Source organism: Columba livia, chromosome 17 (genome assembly GCF_036013475.1).
Source record: "Columba livia isolate bColLiv1 breed racing homer chromosome 17, bColLiv1.pat.W.v2, whole genome shotgun sequence".
Taxonomy (NCBI): Eukaryota; Metazoa; Chordata; class Aves; order Columbiformes; family Columbidae; genus Columba; species Columba livia.
Window position 1 is genome coordinate 12,476,968 of NC_088618.1, and position 18,895 is coordinate 12,495,862.

At 53.2% G+C, this 18,895-nt stretch overlaps 1 protein-coding gene across 4 annotated transcripts in view; it reads right to left on the reverse strand.

Moving 5' to 3' along the window:
- Positions 1 to 18,895, reverse strand: part of KSR2 (kinase suppressor of ras 2) — an 88,187-nt gene that overhangs the window by 32,415 nt on the left and 36,877 nt on the right. For 2 of the 4 annotated variants that reach the window (XM_065033863.1, XM_065033864.1), the window contains exons 6-15: positions 15,316 to 15,385; positions 14,597 to 14,680; positions 11,838 to 11,905; positions 11,565 to 11,663; positions 10,200 to 10,318; positions 8,158 to 8,326; positions 5,523 to 5,564; positions 4,968 to 5,034; positions 3,225 to 3,273; positions 2,172 to 2,539 (exon numbers count right to left, since the gene is read on the reverse strand). In XM_065033863.1, coding sequence (XP_064889935.1) covers positions 2,172 to 2,539; positions 3,225 to 3,273; positions 4,968 to 5,034; positions 5,523 to 5,564; positions 8,158 to 8,326; positions 10,200 to 10,318; positions 11,565 to 11,663; positions 11,838 to 11,905; positions 14,597 to 14,680; positions 15,316 to 15,385 — 1,135 coding nt within the window. The remainder of the gene's footprint in view (positions 1 to 2,171; positions 2,540 to 3,224; positions 3,274 to 4,967; positions 5,035 to 5,522; positions 5,565 to 8,157; positions 8,327 to 10,199; positions 10,319 to 11,564; positions 11,664 to 11,837; positions 11,906 to 14,596; positions 14,681 to 15,315; positions 15,386 to 18,895) is intronic. The other 2 variants (XM_065033865.1, XM_065033866.1) reach the window with 1 other exon arrangement.

Here is an 18,895-nt window from a genome sequence, read left to right on the forward strand (position 1 = left end):
CCCAGGGGGGTTGTGGAGTCTCCTTCTGTGCAGACATTCCAACCCGCCTGGACACCTTCCTGTGTAACCTCATCTGGGTGTTCCTGCTCCATGGGGGGATTGCACTGCATGAGCTTTCCAGGGCCCTTCAACCCCTGACATTCCGGGATTCTGTGATCCCCCGTGGTTTTTCTCCATCCTCGTGGCCATCGCCAGCCACGAGCCCCAGAAACCCCAACAGGAAAAAACAAACAGGTTCCCAAATGTAACCGAAAAACCACCACGAACGATGTCAATTCAGCCTTCGAAGAATTAGATATAAAAGCTCATTGCCAGTTGTAGGCAAAGAGCAGGCGACGCTCAGGGATGTCATGAGCACAGGTTATATTTAGGGCAAGCCAATAAAGCTGTACTTTGACCTTAAAAAGAGGGACCGAGCGCAGCTGGGAGGAAAAGCAAAGCGAGCAGCGCGCTTCGCAGACCTCATATTAATGCATCAAGCTGCTGTGGTGCACGTATTTATTTTGTCAAACTGTCAAAAGTGGCACCTTTACGGTTTTATATAAAGAGGCATTAGAATAGAAAACACTTTGTAGCTAAAAAAAAAAAAGAGTATATTTGCCAGGTTTTGATATTGAATAGGATTGAAAAGCTGAGCAAATAGGGGCTGCAAAGGGACAGCGGAGCGGGATGGAGAATCTGCATTTTCCTCTGGGTAGAGGCGGCAACACTGCCCAATGTAACACCCGGATGGGGTTTCTGATGCATCGATCAATACCTGTGTTTGCACACTTTTCTAAAAGCTTTTGGCCTGAAGCTGGCTCACAGATGGAGATCTGAAATGCTGAATTTTCCCAGATGACTTTTTTTTGGTCCAAAATAAAAAGTATATATTTTTTCCAGTCCCCAGCTGGGGAAAACCAGCCCCTGTTTGGAGTCACCTCGTTTCTGGAGGATGCAACTCCTGAGCCAAACACGGAATATGAACCCACCAGGGCATGGAGCAAGCGATGGCATGAAGAGCCACAAATTCGGGTTGAAATCCTTTTCTGCTGGGCAATAGGGGGAGCAGAACAAAACCCCCACCCTGGCACCCACAGAGCCACCCCAGCTGGGACCAGGAGGTGCCCCTTTGCAGGGACATTCGGAAGGGATGATGCAATATTTCATCATTAATGGCTGTCGGAAGCGTTGCTATTTCAGCGCAGGCTTTTTGAAACGCTGCCAGGAGGAGGCTGGAAATTCCACCTCACCTTGGGGAAACTTCTCCACGAGAAGGGAACCTGTGGTGGGATGTGAAGCAGCACTGCCCCAAGCCCTGCGGCTGAGCGCATGGTCTAGAGGTGAGGGAAATAACTGAACACTCAGAAATAAATGTATTTCACATTGAACAGCTGCCCCGAGAGCAGCTGCAGCCTGCCCACCTCGAGGCCAGCGCAGGTTTTGTGATTGCAAGGAGCACGCCGAGATGCTCGGTGCTGCATTCCGCACCAGGCACGGGGGTGACAGCAGGTACGTAACAACTCGTTAAGAGCGAGGCGGCTCTGGAGGTGTTTGAGATGGTTTGGGAAACCCCAAATCCCAGAGCTGTTTCCACAGCACTGGGTTATCTGTGGAACCTGACGTTTGGCAGGTCTGTCTGTTCAATGCAATGACTGTGGTAGTGCTCGAGCAGGGTCCAGACCCCACCACCCATCCAGGGATCTGACCAGGGCCCATGCGAAAAACTAACCCGGAACAGAAGCTGCTGACCCCACCAGGTTACACCTGTTGTAGTTAAACCTGGTCCTGGATGCCCCATCCCTGGAGACATCCCAGGCCAGGCTGGACGGGGCTCTGAGCAACCTGAGCTGGTGAAGATGTCCCTGCTCATGGCAGGGGGGGCACTGGGGGAGCTGGGAAGGTCCCTCCAACCCAAACTATTATATGATTCTAAACCAAGGCATTTCTGTCCCTGGTAAAACAAACCGTTCCTATCTCAAGTTCTACTTCTACCAGAGATGAACGTGCCAAGACCCACTTAGATGGGTTTTCTATCTGCTTCACAGCATAAATCGCAGCAGATGGAGAACATCCCTTTGCTAGGACAGGGAGGCATGGCCAGCTTTTCCTCCTGGTAACATCTGATTTCAGGAAGGTGTTTTGGAAAGCAAAAAATCGATTCCAGGTGAGCACAAGACACTGGGGCTTACCTGGTGATGATGGCGAGGTGGGGAGGGCTCATGCAAGCTCCCATGAAGAGCACCACGTTCTCGTGCCGCGTCTGCCGGTACGCCATCACCTCCCTCTTGAAGGCCTTCAGCTGGTCCTCGTTGTCCCTCTCGATGTCGATGAGGCGGATGGCCACCTCCCCGTGCCAGCGGCCATGAAACACCTGCCCGAAGCGGCCCTTGCCGATGAGCTCGCCAATCTCCAGCTGCTCAAAGGGGATGTCCCACTCCTGGAGGAAGATGCTGGTCTGGCTGGCCTTGCGGGGGAAGTTGCGGGCGGAGAGGAGCGAGAGGTTCATCTCTTCAAAGTCATCCTCGGATTCCTGAGCCTCCTCAGCGCCTTCCTCATTCTGCGGTTTGGGGTAAAGGGGTAAAAAATATCTGTGGCCAAGGAAGATAATGTGGATAAAACCCCACAAACCCACCTGTTGCTCCCTTGGATCTAGAGAACCCCAGCAAGTAACTTCCAAAGGCTTCTGCATTTTATGCAAAGATGGCAGAAACCCAGGTTTTGCAGGGTGGGGGGGGGTGTTTATTTACCCCAGATTTAAATATAAGAAAGTGACACACCGAGGTATTTAATTCATTTCTCTGCATTTCATCCTGCCCTGGCCAAGCTGTGCTCTAACCCCAACTGCTCCCACCCCGACACCCTCCGGTCTGCAGCCACTAGCCCTCTGGGATGGGTCTGACTTCTCCCCTGATCCTCTGTATGTAATTTCTGCAGGATTTACAACCCCATTGAAAGCTGCATCCTCATCCTCACCCTTCACCTCCTCCCCTCCGCCACATTTTTGACGCACTTCAGAAAAGCTCATTGAATTATAAACTTGAAGGCAGACACGAAGCCCATCAGGGTCCCTCATCATGGGGTGGGGACACGGATGCCTGGGCAGGATCTGGCCTGGCCATTAATTTAATTATCAGCAATTTCACTGCACAGATGCTAAATGTCTCTGGTTCCTGTGAAATGTGCCCCAGGATGTGTATAAACTAAAGGCCCATTAAGCAGAGGATCGAGCCCAGATATCTCACCTCCGAGGTGGGCTCCACTTCAATTTGAAGCAATGGGTTGCCTTCCAGGCTGTTAAAAGAATTATTGAATTACCATGGGGTAAAAACACGGTGAGGTGAGGAGCACGTGCGGGCACCGGGTCCTGCATCCCGCAGCATCACTCTGCACCAGGGCTAAAGGGATCAGGGAGGAGAAATACCAAGCTCACTGCTAATTTGGGAAGAACAACCCCTTGCCACCCACGCCCTGGCTGCCCCTACCCCTGGGTGCTCACACGGGAGTGGGAAGGATAGTGGAGATGAGCAATATTAATTATTGCATTCATTAATATTGGATGCATGAAGTTCCAGGATGGAACACACAACCAGGCTGTGCACCCAATAGTTAACTGGGAATTAGGGCAATTCCATGGGGAAGATCAGCTGGAGCAGCTCGGATGGTTTTGAACATCATATATGTATATTAAAAATTACTATTAGCAATAAGATAAATAACAGCATCCCCTCCCAGAGACAGTGAGGATCACAGGAGAGGCATAACACCCCCCGAGCCACTCGGACACAATGGTCCTGAACTTCCCACCCCATTCAATTGCCACTAAAGAGCTATAAACCCCAGTTGCATTTGCAAAAGGAGTCAGCCCTGACATTTTACGCAGTACAGAAAACCCAGGTAGGTGCAGATCATTCTGCACCAGCCATTTGCAGGAGCAGCAGCCTCCTCCTGCCTGATCTTTGACCCAGCATGAATACCCATCTCCCCACTATCCAAATACCCATTTTCCCAGTATTTGAAGCAGAGTCTGTGGTTTAACCCAGCCAACCCCAAGATAAACTCCCGCAGATTATTTCCAGCGGGATGAGCAAAAGGAGCATCACAGATTTTGCATATTGAAAGCTATTTTCCCACACAAGCCTGACAGCCCTACACCTGATACCTTGCTTTAGGCATGGAAGGAATAAAAAATAAATAAAAGGCACTGGCTTCACGACTTTGCCATTAATTTCCCAGCCACCAGAAGGAACGGTGGCCCCGTCCCCATCCCTCCCATCACCTCTCCCAGAGGTGAGATCTGCCGGACCCCCCGGCAGCTGCCAATGCGGTTTGGAGAGCGTGGGAGAGCTGGACACAAACCTGGAGCCAGACTCTATCTGTTCAACTCCCAGCTCGTAAAATCCTTCAAAAATGGCATTTATAAAAAGGGTCACAAGCAACCCTGAAATGCAGCATCACAGGCATGGGGACCTCAGCAAATGCTGGATTCGGCAGAGCAGCTCGGACCCAACCCGCTGGTCCTAACAACTAGATACTGCATTTTGAAACTGATTTCAGCTTATTTGCCTTGAAAATATTACAGGTGGGGCTGCAAGAACCACCTTCATTAAAACAATCTCCAAAACCCCAGTTCTCTGCTTATAGTTCAGTAAAAGATTAATCACTTGGGCTTTGGCTTCTGCAACTGCAAGTCATTATTTTTTCTGGTGGCGAAGCGCTGGGCAGGTGCATCGTTGTGGGTTATAAATCAATTCCTGCCTGCTCAACCTTTCTCCTCCCCGAGATACAAGCCAGAGTGCTGAGCTGGGTTAGAGAAGCAGAAGCACGAGGGGTTCACCCCAACCAGCCACCCCAAAAGGCATCCCCAAGCCCCAGACTGGTTCTGCAGAGCCAGGGGAGCACCCATGGGTGCTGGCAGAAGGTGGGGTGCAGAGGATGCGCTGCTGGGGGGCGGGAGGTGAAGCTTTCTAGGAGGAGGAGGCACTCACATGGGGTTGGAGTTGACGGGGTGGAGAACAACCTGAGGAGCTCGGGTCGGCGTCTCAGGCACCACGTCTGGGGAGAAGAGAGAGGAATGACTCAGGAGAGCTTCTGAATGGACATGAGGAAGAAATTGTTGGCCCTGAGGGTGGTGAGAGCCTGGCCCAGGTTGGCCAGAGAGGTGGTGGATGAACCATCCCTGGAGACATCCCAGGCCAGGCTGGACGGGGCTCTGAGCAACCTGAGCTGCTGAAGATGTCCCTGCTCATGGCAGGGGGGCACTGGGGGAGTGGGGAAGGTCCTTCAACACAAACCATCTGTGATTCTATAAAAACCTCCCTTCATCCCCAGCTATGATTTAATTCCACCCTCAGCTCTAGCTGGGGATAACTGAGGGCCACCCGCCCTGCAGCGTCTTAGGAGTGCCCAGTCCTGCAACACTGTGCTGGTTTGGGGGGGGAAATCCCAGCCCAGCACAATCGCCCCTGCATAGCCATGCACCCACCCCACCAAAGGATATCTCAGCCCCCCATGTTACAGGAGAGACTGTCGAAGGGACTTACCTGGGAAAATGAACTGCTGCTTGTACTTGTAGTAATGGGAAGCTGGAAAAGAGAAAAGGGTGTTAAACGCTGACCTGCAGAACTGGGGAGACTCCAACCTGCACCCAAGAACACTGTCCCAGGTCCATGTCCCCCATATGACCCAACCTCTCCCACCTCCACCTCTCCAGAGGATGTCACCCAAGATGGCACGTAGGGCATCATTAAGACCTTAGCCCTCTAACTATCTGACTGGATTATAACTTGATTTTTGCCACCGTCACCTATGGCTCTATATAATTCGGAGAGTGTTGATGTCACCTGCAATGTCACCGGAGGGATCTGGACACCTGTTTGCCAGAAAAGGCTCAAAGGGTTTGAGTGCTCAGTCCCCGACCAGCATCACAGAGACACCGAGCGATAGATTTGCAGTTGCTGCTCATTTTTGTCCAATCCATTTTTGTCCATCTAACCGTGTGGTTTTGCCATGTTTTGGAGACGTGTCCTTCCTGGGCTCCCTGCCTGCCTCCCAGAGCACTGAGAGGAGCTGTCACCAAAAGCCAGCGCTGCAGAAGGGCTCTGGGTGGTGACACCATCCATTGGATCCCCATTACCAGCAGGCAAAGCCCAAGGGCTGATTTGACACATGCTGGGCAGGCAGGTCATGGGCATGAAGTACAACAGAGCTGCTGAGGCCACCAGAACTTGGCACCAGCTCAGAAGGCACCTCCTCCTTAAGCTTCAAGACCCCAAAGACCATCCCTCAGCTTTTTCTCTCCAGCTTTGAGACCCCACAGACCGACCTCAGCTCTGCAGTGGGACCCGAGTAACCCTGAGCCGAGATCAAAGGAGGCTCAAAGCTAATTCTGGCAGAAAAGAGGTCACCATGTTACAATTTCCAAGCTCAAATCCTAATCCCCGAGATGACCGTCTTGATGAGATGAACCATGGAGAATTTCCCCCGAGGGAAGATGAAAGCACAGTTAAGTCCTGCTTTGTGTTGGAGCAGCTCCTGTTTGCCATGGGACTCTGCTCATGAACACAGGGAGCAGCGACCCGCTCAGAGCCACCAGGGCCTGATCCTGCCCCGCTCCTTCTCTGCTGGCCGAGCTGTGGTGACAGTAGGTCTAGGTCCCCCTAAGGAGATACTGCTGCCCACTACAGGGGTTACTTCTGTGGTTTCTGCTTTAAACAATATGAGATATCTCAGAAGACCTGCAAGGAGGTCTCTGCTCCAGAAGTGACCCGTGACGAGATCACCAAAGTCTGGACCTTCTGTCACTTTACAGGGTCCAGGCTTGCCCAGTGAGCATTTTGGGGATGTTAATCACTGTGAGCCCAGCTATCACACTGCTGAGACGTCAGGATGTTTCAGCTCTGGCTGGACCACCATGAATTTGGTGATACCGGCATGGAAACATCAACCCATCCAGTGTTCAGTGCTTCCTCACAGCTCCTCCACTGTCCTTCTCACACCTCCAGCATCTCAGCTGACCTGCAGCTACTCCAACAAGCGAGACTCGGGAGTGGCTGCAGCCTCTCCGGGCACATGAGGACACGTGTTGTTCGAGTTTGTTTTGTTTTTCCCCAGCTTTTGGAAATGTTTGTTGCTGTGGCAATGCATCCTGCCAGTCAAATTCCCCCTCACATCCCTTGTCCTCCTCCTCCTCTCTAGCTGAAGGCTCGTCAAGACAGCAGGGAGGGATCACCACGGTGCGGCAGGATCAGCAGAGCACAAAGGTGCCATCTGGTTCCTCTGGAGAAGCAATCCCAACCCTCCTCCCTACCTGGACAAGTTCATTAACCCTGATGGTGCTGAGATGCAGGAGAGACCCAACCTCCCTGCTGCTGCCCCATCAAAGAGATTCAAAGGCCACAGACCAAACAACTGAGCCCCTCCATGCTGCCAGGAATAATGCTGAGAAGTTCATCTCCAGGAAGGGACCTTCCCTGGAGCAGCAGCACGGCCCCACGGACAAACCAAAGGCATCGGCATGTCCTCAGGCCAGGATGAGCTTTTTTGGCCATTTAATGTACCTTCTGCAGCCACTGTGACCAAATTGCCTCTTCCACCATTGCTGAAGAGACAGAGCTCCTGGAGCAGGTGAGGCCCAGGGACCCAGACAAGACTTAGTGGGACAAGCTACATCAGATACCCCCAGCATCACCTACTCCCCACTGTCACCCCACAAGTGCTTCCAAAAAGCTTGTTGAAGGCCCATTACCCCAAAGACAGTGAAGTCAACTCAAGTTACCCTTGCAGAAGGGTAAGACCTTGTTTCTCATTGGCTATTGAGGCAACAATGTTGGAACACACCATGGAGAAGTCATGCCTGGAAAGGTTTTTGTAGCCTCAAGTGCAGCAGGTTGCCCACAGGGCTTGTGCTGGTTTCACCCGCAGAGGTTTTCAAGACCAAACTGGATCAAGCCTTGAGCTCTAACCCTACTTCAAGCAGGACTAGAGACTCCAAAGCTCCCTCCCAACCTAAATCATCCGAAACTTATCCTTGCTGCTCATTTCTGCTTCCAGCTTTTCCCCATCCCAGTGTAAATCCAGGAAGGCAAGCAGAAGGAGCAGATCTCACCCTGAGGACACCCTAGGGCACGTGCCCCTCTCATCGGGCAGACGCAGAGGTGAGTGGGGAGCCGACGGTACCTGGTAAGTTGAACTGCTTCTGCTGGCGCGGGCACTGCGGGGACGGGTGCAGGGGGGACGGGGGCGTCGCGCTGGGCGGCAGCGGTGGGGCTGGCGAGGACGGGGTGGAGGAGGTGGTGGAGGAGGGGTTGCTGCTGGAGTCTGGCTGGTAGGGCACCGGGATGTGGTCCTGCAGGACACGGGGACAGGGAGAAGAAGAGAGGAGCTGGTGAGAGCGGTGATGGCCAGGGCCACCCCAAGGTGCTCCAGTGCAGAGGACCCTGGGTGACAAGCAGGAGCTATACAGGTCATCCCAGCCCCACAGTTCCATAGAATCACAGATGGTTTGTGCTGAAGGACCTTCCCAGCTCCCCAGTGCCACCCCTGCCATGAGCAGGGACATCTTCACCAGCTCAGGTTGCTCAGAGCCCCGTCCAGCCTGGCCTGGGATGTCTCCAGGGATGGTCCATCCACCACCTCTCTGGCCAACCTGGGCTAGGCTCTCACCACCCTCAGGGCAAACCCTCGTGTTTGGCCTGAATCTCCCTCCTTTAGTTTAAAACCATCACCCCTTGTCTTATCACAACAGGTCCTGCCCAAAAGTCTGTCCCCATCTTTCTTATCAGCTCCTTTTAAGTCCAGAAAGGCCGCAATAAGGTCTCCCCAGAGCCTTCCCAGACCCTTAACAAGGTCTGACCTTCAGTAGCACTGAGCTCTCCCATCTCCAGACAGATGCACGCATGGCATTTCCCTCCAAGGTTAGAAAAACCTGCATGAACCTCCCTCAGCAGATCATTTTGTCCAAACTGATTAATTTTCAAATGATTAGGGCTTTCCAGAAAACCCACATACATTTTATTATCTATAGACCATCCTGACACACATGGCAATCTTGGCTAGGTAAATTCTTTTGTAAACCAACACCGAAGGCTGCTAACAATAAGATTTCAATGGTATTCAAGGAGAACAAGGTATACCTAAAGAAGCGCTTTTAGAAACATCTAAGAAGTGAGTCCTGTTGCATAAAGTGCATTTATAGAGGAAACTTTAACTAGAATGGGAATTCTCAGGTCAAAGCCAAATATATATATATACACACACATATACACACGCTCGGCATCAGCTCTAGGCACCTGCGAGAAATTTTCCACTGAAGGCAACAGGCTCTAAATTCCATCACAAATAATTCCTTGCCATTTTGTTGCTATTAATGCTGGGCAGCAGCAAGGCAGCCAGGTGCACCATCGGGTCTGGCTTCACCAGCTTTTGTCAGCGACACAATCAAATTCTGGGCTTGTTTTATTTGTAACGATAAATTTATTACTTACGGAAGCCTCAGGTGGTAGCAGAGACCTTGAACCACCACAAATTCAGCTTAGATCCGGAGATCAAGAGGTCACAATGGGTGGGACATGGGGTATTTTGCAAGCACTGATCCCATTTTATTTTTTAAAAGAAATAACCTCAGGAGATACAACCCATGTCAGGAAACCCAAGTGGTGAAGAGTTTGCAGAGCATCTCACCCCACAAGCTCCCCCTCACTCTGCTTCTTGAATTAGCACCGGTCCACAAGATTGGGTTTTTAATTTAAGCCCCCAAGCAGGTTTTTAAAAGCAGCTCCTACCCAGACAGTGATACAAGCGTCAGTTACAAAGCCTGGAGACCCATGGGGACACTTGCACAGTGAGGAGCTGGGAGATGCGCCATCCTGGGGACAACCCACCGGTCCCCTCCTGCTCCAAACACAAGGTCAGGGCACAGCCCCTTTTGCTTTTAAATTCCTTATTTTATTACAAAATTACTCTCCACCCAGAAAACGGGACTGATGCTCCCAAAGGACGTGCCCTGGGAAAGCTGCTGCAAGGAGCATCCCCATGGGGGAACCAGGGGCAGCTCGAGTGACCCCACTTGGGTGACATTTGGAAACGCCACCAGCTTTGCCCCCAACGTCCATAAGAAGAGCAGTTTCATGCAAAGAACCAGCAAAAGCTGCAGATATTTTGGCGTTGCGGGGCCGGGGGTGGGTGCAAAGGGGGCGTCCAGGGCTGGGGGAGCCACTCACCTTGTTGAGTTTGTTGGTTTTGGGGAGCGTCTGGCTGACGTGCAGGTCCGAATACCGGGGGGGTTTCCGCAGGGGGTTGTTGATATCGCAGGGCACCGACTCTGTCCGGACTAACCTTGCTGGATTAAGAAGGGAAAGGAGTGGGGGGGGGGAAAAGTGGATGGAGGGTGGGGGGAGAGAGATGGAGAGACATCAAAGCTTGGAAGGAGCATTTGGGGTCACGCTGCGCTTGCAAACCACTCTGGAATCGCTCTCCAAATAAAACCCCTGGTACCTCCGGCCACCTGGCTCCTGCAGCAAGATTTGGGGCTCCCCCCTGCACCCTGGCTGCAGCCAAACCCTCCCGGGATGTTGGGGGGCTTAAAGCCTCCTGGGGTGGGATGCAAACCCCCCGGCCAAGGGGCTGCAATTCAGGGAGGCTCAGCAGCCACCGTGGCCACCCCACGGACCAGGGGCACTCAGCCGCATCAGGAGGAGGCACCGTCCTCTTCCTCGCTGCAGCTTTTTGGGGTGAGAGGAAGGAGTCAGCTCGGAGCATCCTGCTGTTGGTGGGGAGATTTTTTTGGGGGGGGAAACCAGCCTGCAGGAACAGGCCAGCTGATAGGCAATGGATTTAAGAGCTTTCTTTCCTTTTGGTGGCGGGGGCTCTTTCACGGATGCTGAGGCCACCCCAAAGCCACACCGCTGCTTGCTCCCTTGTTAAATCACACAGCGGACAACTCCGAGTCCCGCAACATCACAGACCTCAGCCATAAACCCCAACTTCTGCCCATTCTGGGAGCCCTGCAGTGCAGGACGTTGCTTTCCCTGCCTCTTGCTCAAGGTTTGCAGCAGCTCAGAGCATGATGGGGGGATCTTTAGCCCTTTGCACCCAAATTTGCTGCAAGCAAGGGTACACGGGCCAGTGAGAGGGCTGCAAAATTGTCCCCCTCCAAGCCACAGCATCCCCGTGAGATGCCACCAGCGCAATGCATTTCCCCAGGATTAAACCGCTGAGTGTGATTTTGGTGGTGTTTAACACAGAGTAACGGCCTTAAGAGCTCAAAATTCAAGGCAATGGTGATTGGGGTGATTGGAAGCATTTCCCTTAGGCGGTCACAGTCCTCTGGCCAAAATCTGGAAGAAAAGAGGTGGGAAGCGACGCCCGTGGTCCTGATGCAAAGTTCTCCCTCCTCTGCAGATTTTAGGACGGGCTCCCCGGGAGGAGTGCGGGATAAGGCGGCTCCAAAAGGACCAGGAGCATCCGCAGGGGTACGGCCGCATCCCCGTGGTGGGGACCCCCATGCACCGACAGCGCCACGGGAGATTTCGGGTCGAGATTTGGCTCTCGGACGGTAGCAAAAGGCTAAAACCTGTAGCACTTACCCCGTGCGGTGGGGAATCTGAAAAGAAAAGGAGGCAGGGGAAGGGTGGGTGGAAGTGGTTTGCAATGCAAATCTGCCTCGCCCCGAACGGTTCGTCTCCCTACAAGCGGAAAAAACGGGTGGGTAAAATTTTCACCGAGTGCCCAAAAGCGGTTCGGGAGCCTCCGGTCCCGCCAGCAAGGGGTTCAGGCTCCCGAATCGCCCCGGGGGGCTGCTGAAAGTTTTACCTGGTGGCAATGTCCACGGAGGCAGAAGGGGGAAGAAAGGCCCTTACCTCCGCGGTGGATGATCAGCAGGTGACATGGAGGGGCCTCTTTGGTGCATTTGTTGTGGCACTTGAGCCTGGCAAGGAGCAGAGAAACAAGGGGTGAGGAGCGAGGGCGAAGGGGATGCGGAGCATCGTGGTACGGCAGAGGGATGCAGCTCAGGGCAGGGAGCATCGCTGAGGACCAGGGACCCTTTTTCCACCCAGAAAGGTGACTTGATGTATGATTTTGGTTGTCACATATCCCTGCTGTTCTGCAGCTTGTTCTTGGGAGGAGTCTCAGTTCCCAGCCCACCCAGGCTGTGAGTACAGGGATGAGGAAGATGAGGAGCATCTTCCCAGATGGGATCTGTGAGGATGCACGTCCTGGAGGATCAGGACTGGTGGCTGGGAGGACTCAGGGGCTGCAGGTCCTTCATCTGTCACCATGGGTGGGTGTGGGAACCCCCAAACTAAGGGGGTCTGCCCGGCTCCCCCACTTTCTCCACCACTTGTGAGGGACCAGGCACCCACCAGCCAGCTTGAGGATGCCCAAAACTGTAATTTCTGCCAACTTCGGCTGACATAGAATCACAGAATCATTTTGGTTGGAAAAGAACCTCAAGATCATCGAGTCCAACCATAACCCACCCCTGGCACTGCCCCATGTCCTGAGAACCTCATCTCCGTCTGTCCAACCCTCCAGGGATGGCGACTCCAGCACTGCCCTGGGCAGCCTGTTCCAATGCCCCACAGCCCTTTGGGGAAGAAATTGTTCCCCACATCCAACCTCAACCTCCCCTGGCGCAACTTGAGGCCGTTTCCTCTGCTCCTGGCGCTTGTTCCTGGGGAGCAGAGCCCGACCCCCCTGGCTCCAAGCTCCTTTCAGGCAGTTCAGAGATCAGAAGGTCTCCCCTCAGCTCCTGTTCTCCAGCTGAACCCCCAGCTCCCTCAGCCGCTCCCATCACACTTGTGCTCCAGCCCCTCACCAGCTCCGTTCCCTTCTCTCAACTCTCTAAAATAAAATACAATAAAAGGAGCAGAAACCCACACTCCAGGGAAAGCTGCTTCCCCCCAACCACCATCCAGCACTAATTACACCTAATTAAACTCAGGGGCAGTGGCTGCACTGTCCCCTTTGGCTCCTGATGACCCTCTGCCCCTATAGCCTTCCCTCCTGGCTTTATGACCAGGACCTTTAACAAAAAATAAATGGGAGCATTTACAGCTACAGTGAATATTCTGCAGAGCTTTGCCTGATTTCGTGGAGCCAGGCAGGAGTCCATGTTGGGCTTCACCCCTGGGTCATGCATATAGGCATAAGGAGGCTCCCGCGCCCCAAAACATTACCATTCTTTCTTAATTAGGGATGGAAATGAATCCCAGCTCATGCCCCAGTAGAGCAGGGAGACCCAAGCGGGGAAAAGGCAAAGAGGAAAGGATTTAAAAAAACAAGGGTAAAAGGATGAAAAATAAAAAAGAAGAAGACAGCAGCTACAAGTCAACGAGCTGAATAATGAAAATTCAGGAGCCGTGCGTGTTAGCTTTTATTGCAAAGCCGTTCCTAGAGGGAAAGGCAGAGATTAATTTGGTATTCGAGGCTTGGGGGGATCGGAGGTTTGTTTGTTTTACCTGCTCGTTCCCCTCCTGTTCCTGGGGAAAGCAGCACAGGAGCCAGCGGCTACGGCAAAGCTGGCAAACGTAAATACCCTGCGTTCACCTGAACTTTTTACAACTGGGGGATTTGTTTGCTCTTTTCTGAGCGACTACAGGCAGCAGGAGCATCGCAGGTCCCGGCATCACATCCCTCCTCCCGCTCGGGTACCAGCCCCGGGAAGGGATCACGGGCAGCAAAGCCTCGAGTTGCTTGAGCATTTAAGGCAACACAAATTGCGCTTTAAAATATATATCTATTTGATAACAGCACTTCCAGAAAACCACCAGGAACTGCGCAGTAGCCAGGCATTTCTCGTCCAGGTTTAAATCCCAATTTGCTAACTCATCAGCATTTAATCAACGGCAACAGTGATCGTTATCACTCGATAGCTCTGGCTAACGCGGTTACCGGTGGCCGATTGGCGTATTCCCAGCACCCATCCCTTGGAAAGGCAATTGTGTCTCCAGAAGCAGCTTCACTAAGTGCTGATGGCTGCACGATACAGTTTAAGAGCTGGGACTGTGCTGGATTTAAAGCAGGATAAGTAGCCCCAGCCTCTGCCTCGCTATCTTTTCCCAGTTCTGCCCAATTTTACGGCCAGCACGGCCCCTCTCCTTTGCATCGCAGCTTCATTGCAGTGTGGGGTGAGTTGGCTTCTCGGTGCCACGACATTGCTGGGAAATCGAGAGCCACGAGACTTTCGCTGATGCAAAAATAATAGAGGATGTAGCCCAAAGCTGAGGAAAAAATCCCATCGGATGCCCGGACAAGCGATGCTCTCGTCCCAGCTGCTCAGCCCCCGGCCCAGCGCATCCATCCCCATCTCCCCCCAGATAATTCCACACGGAACCCCTCCAACGTGGGCATCTGCAGGGCGGCAGCGAGAGGGAGGCTGGGGGGTCTGACCAAGCAGGATCTTCCCCAAGGACCCCGCTCCCATCCCCAGCACGCAGCCCCAAGCTCAGCCCCGTTTTGCGATGTTCTTCGCCCCATTTCATGTCTCATTAAAGCTTCCTGCGAGGCTGAGCTGGCGAGAGGCTGGTTCATTTCCATGGGCCCGAGCTCAGCTCCCCGCGTTATCCCCCTCGCGACACTAAGGAGCGACACAAACCGCTCGGGCACCGCAACGTACTTGCAGTTTTTGCATTTTAAGCCGAACAACATTCCTTTCCCGCAGACGGTGCAGGTCTGTGACATCCAGTACTTGGTGGAAAACCTGCGGAGAGAATCACAGAGAGCGGCTGGGAATAGAAGCAGCTGCTCTGCCCCATTTCCTGCTCCTGCAGAAACATCTCACAAACCATACTTATCTACCCAGCTCCCACTTTTCCTTTCCTTGCTGCCCTCAAACACTGCGGCAGGTGTCAAGGCATCTTCTAGGGATGCCAAAGCGCAAATCTGAGTTATCCAGAAGGGCAAAGCCTGATCCAAGCCATCCAAGATGGGCATTAGCCACCAGCTCCCTGGTTTTACCTACCCCAGGCTGCAGCCAGAGCCCCCAAAACATCTCCCTGCCCTGGGGACCCGAGTTTCGAGCCCATCAGAGAAGCAGCCGCCCCATGGAATAGCAGCACCGAAGCCATTTCTAGTGCTTCTTTCTGCGGGAGATACGGAAGGGCAATAATCCAGAGATGGGCAATTTGCTGAAGGTTGGTGGGGTCACGGATTAGATAGAGCTTTTATTGATAGCAGCTCAAGCTTTATCTAAACCAAATCTAAACTGAAATGGAATTTAAATGGGACAGCACAGCCCAGCATGGGAAATAGGGGGAGTGGTCCCAAGCCCCCCGTTCGGGACCAGAGATGCAGAGGGAGATGCTCATTCCCAGCAGTGGGGAGGATTCAGCATACCTGTGCTTTATTGAGTTTCCCAGATCTCGACGGGGAATCTGCGGGGACCAGCGAGGCACTGACAGCGTATCTGCGGGGAGAGGAGACACAGGGAAAACCATCAGGCCTAATAAAAGCAAGAGCAAAGGTTCAGGCTTTTGGGGGCGGGATGCACACAAAAAAATAGGATTTGCCTACTATTTCCCTGTAGAGATGCCCTGCTGGGCTCCCTTGCTGGAAAGCAAGAGGCCTCAAGCTTTGTAGGGAACCCAGGTGTCCTGCCCCCTCATTGCACCCCCAGCACCCAGTTTGGGCCAGGGTGGGAGGTCCTGCAGCCACCCCACAGGTGCTACACCCATCCACACATAGGGTGGGATTGCAAAGCTATCGTGGTGTCCAAACAAGAAAGGCAAAGCGCAGCTGAAATGGCAACCGCATCATTTATTAATAAGACATCACGTCTTGCGGTTGTGGCTGAACCAAAAGCCAAGTGGCAGCCGCTGGGAAGGTAATTTAACTCATATTGAAATACAAGAGCAGAGTAAAAAGCATCCTGGACACTCTCCTTCTGAGGGAAAAGGAGGGAGAAAGGGTAATGGGACCTTGGTCGGCTAAGGAAAAAGAGGTAAGCTAATTAGTGTCAGCTGGAGCAGGCAGGTAATTAGCAGCACAGCCATGCCAGCACTGTGCTTGGACTGCACATCCCCCTTCAGCCTCAGCAAGGGCAGGGACCCTCCTCATCCTCCTCCTGTCAGGGGACAGGTCCTGCCCCTGGGATGCTCAGCCTAGGGGTTCAAACACTGACTTTTCAATTCAAGAGGCTTCCCGGGCACAAGGACGCAGCCCCAGCTGCCAGCCCGGCCGTTTGCTCCCAACGCCAGCAAATCCCTGGCCAAACACGCTCTCGACACGATCCACACGAGCAGGGAGAGCCGCTGTTTGCTTTAATATCCCGCTTTAATATAGCGGACGGCAGGGCGCTTCAATTGCCCGCTCTTTCTGAAGGTTACATTTACATGGCCCAGCGCCGGGGCGGCTCGGTGCTTCTTAAAAGCCTTGGGAGCACCTGAAAAAACATCCATCTCCAGCACCTCCTGCCTGCAGCTGCTCCGGCTCCTTCTCTTCCTCCACCACCTCGGTCCTGAGCACCCCCCAGGCACAGCCAGCAATTAAGATGTTGATGGGCTACAAAGCCAATTAAGGTAATTGCTGCCCCCAGCCCCAGGTTGGCTGTTTTACACCAGCATCATGCCAATATTTTGGACACATGTTCCTCACCACTCCTTGAGATAACCCACCCCAGGCTCCCGGACCAGCATCCTTCCCGCTGCCCCAACATCTGCAGCCACCCAGAGATGTCCCCAAGCCCCAGAGATGATGCTCTTACAAGCAGGACCCTCACACACAAGCACTATTCCTCCCTAAACATCATTTTCTCATCAGTAAAATCACATTACGCTAATAAATTCCCCCCCACCCCTCAACACCGCTCCTTGATGAACTCAACACACGGGCAAGAACAAGCTCCTCGCCCAGAATTCAATCACAATCTCCGCTTTATCAGCCACAATTTATTTCCACTAACTTTCAGCCGGCCTCAATCAAATCCATCCTGGGGAGGCGAAGAGGGGATGCAGGCAAAGCCGGCTGAGCCTTTTAATTACTTTCTAAATGTGCTCGCTGCAAAAATGTATTAAAGTGTATCGGGGAATTTTAACCTCCTAACAAAAATGAGACCTACGTGATTCACGGCTAATTATGTTCATTAGAGGGAGCAAGATGTGAAGGATCGTGGTGTTTAACAATAGAGCTGCTGTTTGCAGGAAGGAAAACAAGCGAAGCGGGGCAGGAGGGCAGGGAAAGGCCCCCCCCACCACCATGGGGAACAGCCCCAAGGGTTTGGGGGGCTTTGGAATTAATTGGGGATTCTCCCCTTTAACCTGCACACATGAGATGCCCACCCAGACCCAGAGGAAAAGCTGTTTTTTTCCTGGGGGATATTAAATGGGGGTGATGCCCAAAGGGAAGGTAGATGTGCAGTGTCCCAGAAGGAATATTCTCATCAAAAACCCCAAATCATCACAATTAGAGGTAATTGCAAGAAAAAATAAAATAAAATATATATATATATATATAAACACCTTGTAGACAGGATGGGTTGACTCCCCCTGAGCTTTGGAACACTGCAGTGATTGATGCCTGCTGACCCCCCCCGCCTGGGTGTCAGTCATTACTTATACAGTTATCACCAACAATCTCCTTTCTGGCTTGAAAATCACAGCACTCTCAGCCATCATTCCCCTCACACACGGGTGTGAGGGCAGTTTTAGGATTATTTCCCCCCCCTCCCATCTCCTCCCCTGATGTGGTGGTTAATGGGCATGGGTGTGATTTCCCAGGGCAGGATGCAGCTGGTACCCACCAAGCAGCCCAATAGGGACCAACCAAGCAGCCCAATGAGGACCCCCCAGCTGAGCCCCCATCACTTTCCTGTCTCCCCATCACCTGGAACAGCCCCCAGAAGCCTAAACCCTCCTTCCTGATATCATGATATTGTTCAATACCACCCAGCATATCAATCCTCGCAGTGTGGCACAGAACCCCCCGATGCTGGGCGACATCCCTTTCCACCTGGACACCCCAAAACCCCCGCGCTTTCCCTCGCTGCCGGTAAAGGTCACAGCTCCGGCTCCACGGCACAGCTTATCCTCGAGTCAACACAGCACTTGACGAGCTCAGATGTGCCGGGAGGAGAGCGAGGCCGGGGGGACACTGCCTGGGCGGGGGGTGACAGCCGCCTCCGGCGCGTCCCTGACAGCCGACACGGCACTGACAGGCAGCTGTGACAGCCGCCGCTGCGCCCTGAGTGACACCCGCGCACCTGGGAGGTGACGGGGACCGGGATGCTGCCTCGGCTGTGACGCCCTCCTGGCCCCCGCTGCCATCCCGACAGGTCTCGGTGTCTCTCGGCTGCCGGTGCGGATGTTTGTCCATCACTCCCCAGCCAGGAGATGGGATGTCTGGGCATCTCCTGCTTGAAGACGCGGAGCCAGAGCTCCCTTATTTCATTTATTGTGGGGTTCTGCCCTCCCTGGGGGCAGACAGGAGGGCGGTGATGCCCTCAGCAAGCCCCAGCACCCTCACCGAGCTGAACTGCGTTGATAGGAACCATGTTTTGGCACATTATTCCCCTTTATTCATCTCCTGGCACCTTTCTGGATGCCCAGGGAATTGGTGTGAACACGTTATCCATCACGGTGACAGCCTGACAAACAAACCCTCCTCCTCCTACTACAACGAACAGTGCCAGGCAATGTTCACATTATGAATGGGATGGATCAAATCGATGGAAGTGAACTTGGAAAGCGTCCCGGGATGAATCACCACAAAGCCCAGGAAGGGCCAGGAGACATTGCACTTGTCTGTAGACATCCTACAGACCCAGGTCTGCCCTGAGCAGCCACCAAAACAACCCCTGCACTGTCCCAGGGACAGTTGAGTCCCCTGGGGAGATTATGGAGAAACACTGGGGTGTAGCTCCCTCCCAAAACAGTTCAACAACCACCTAGAAGACAACCATGACAGGTCCAGCATTGGGTGT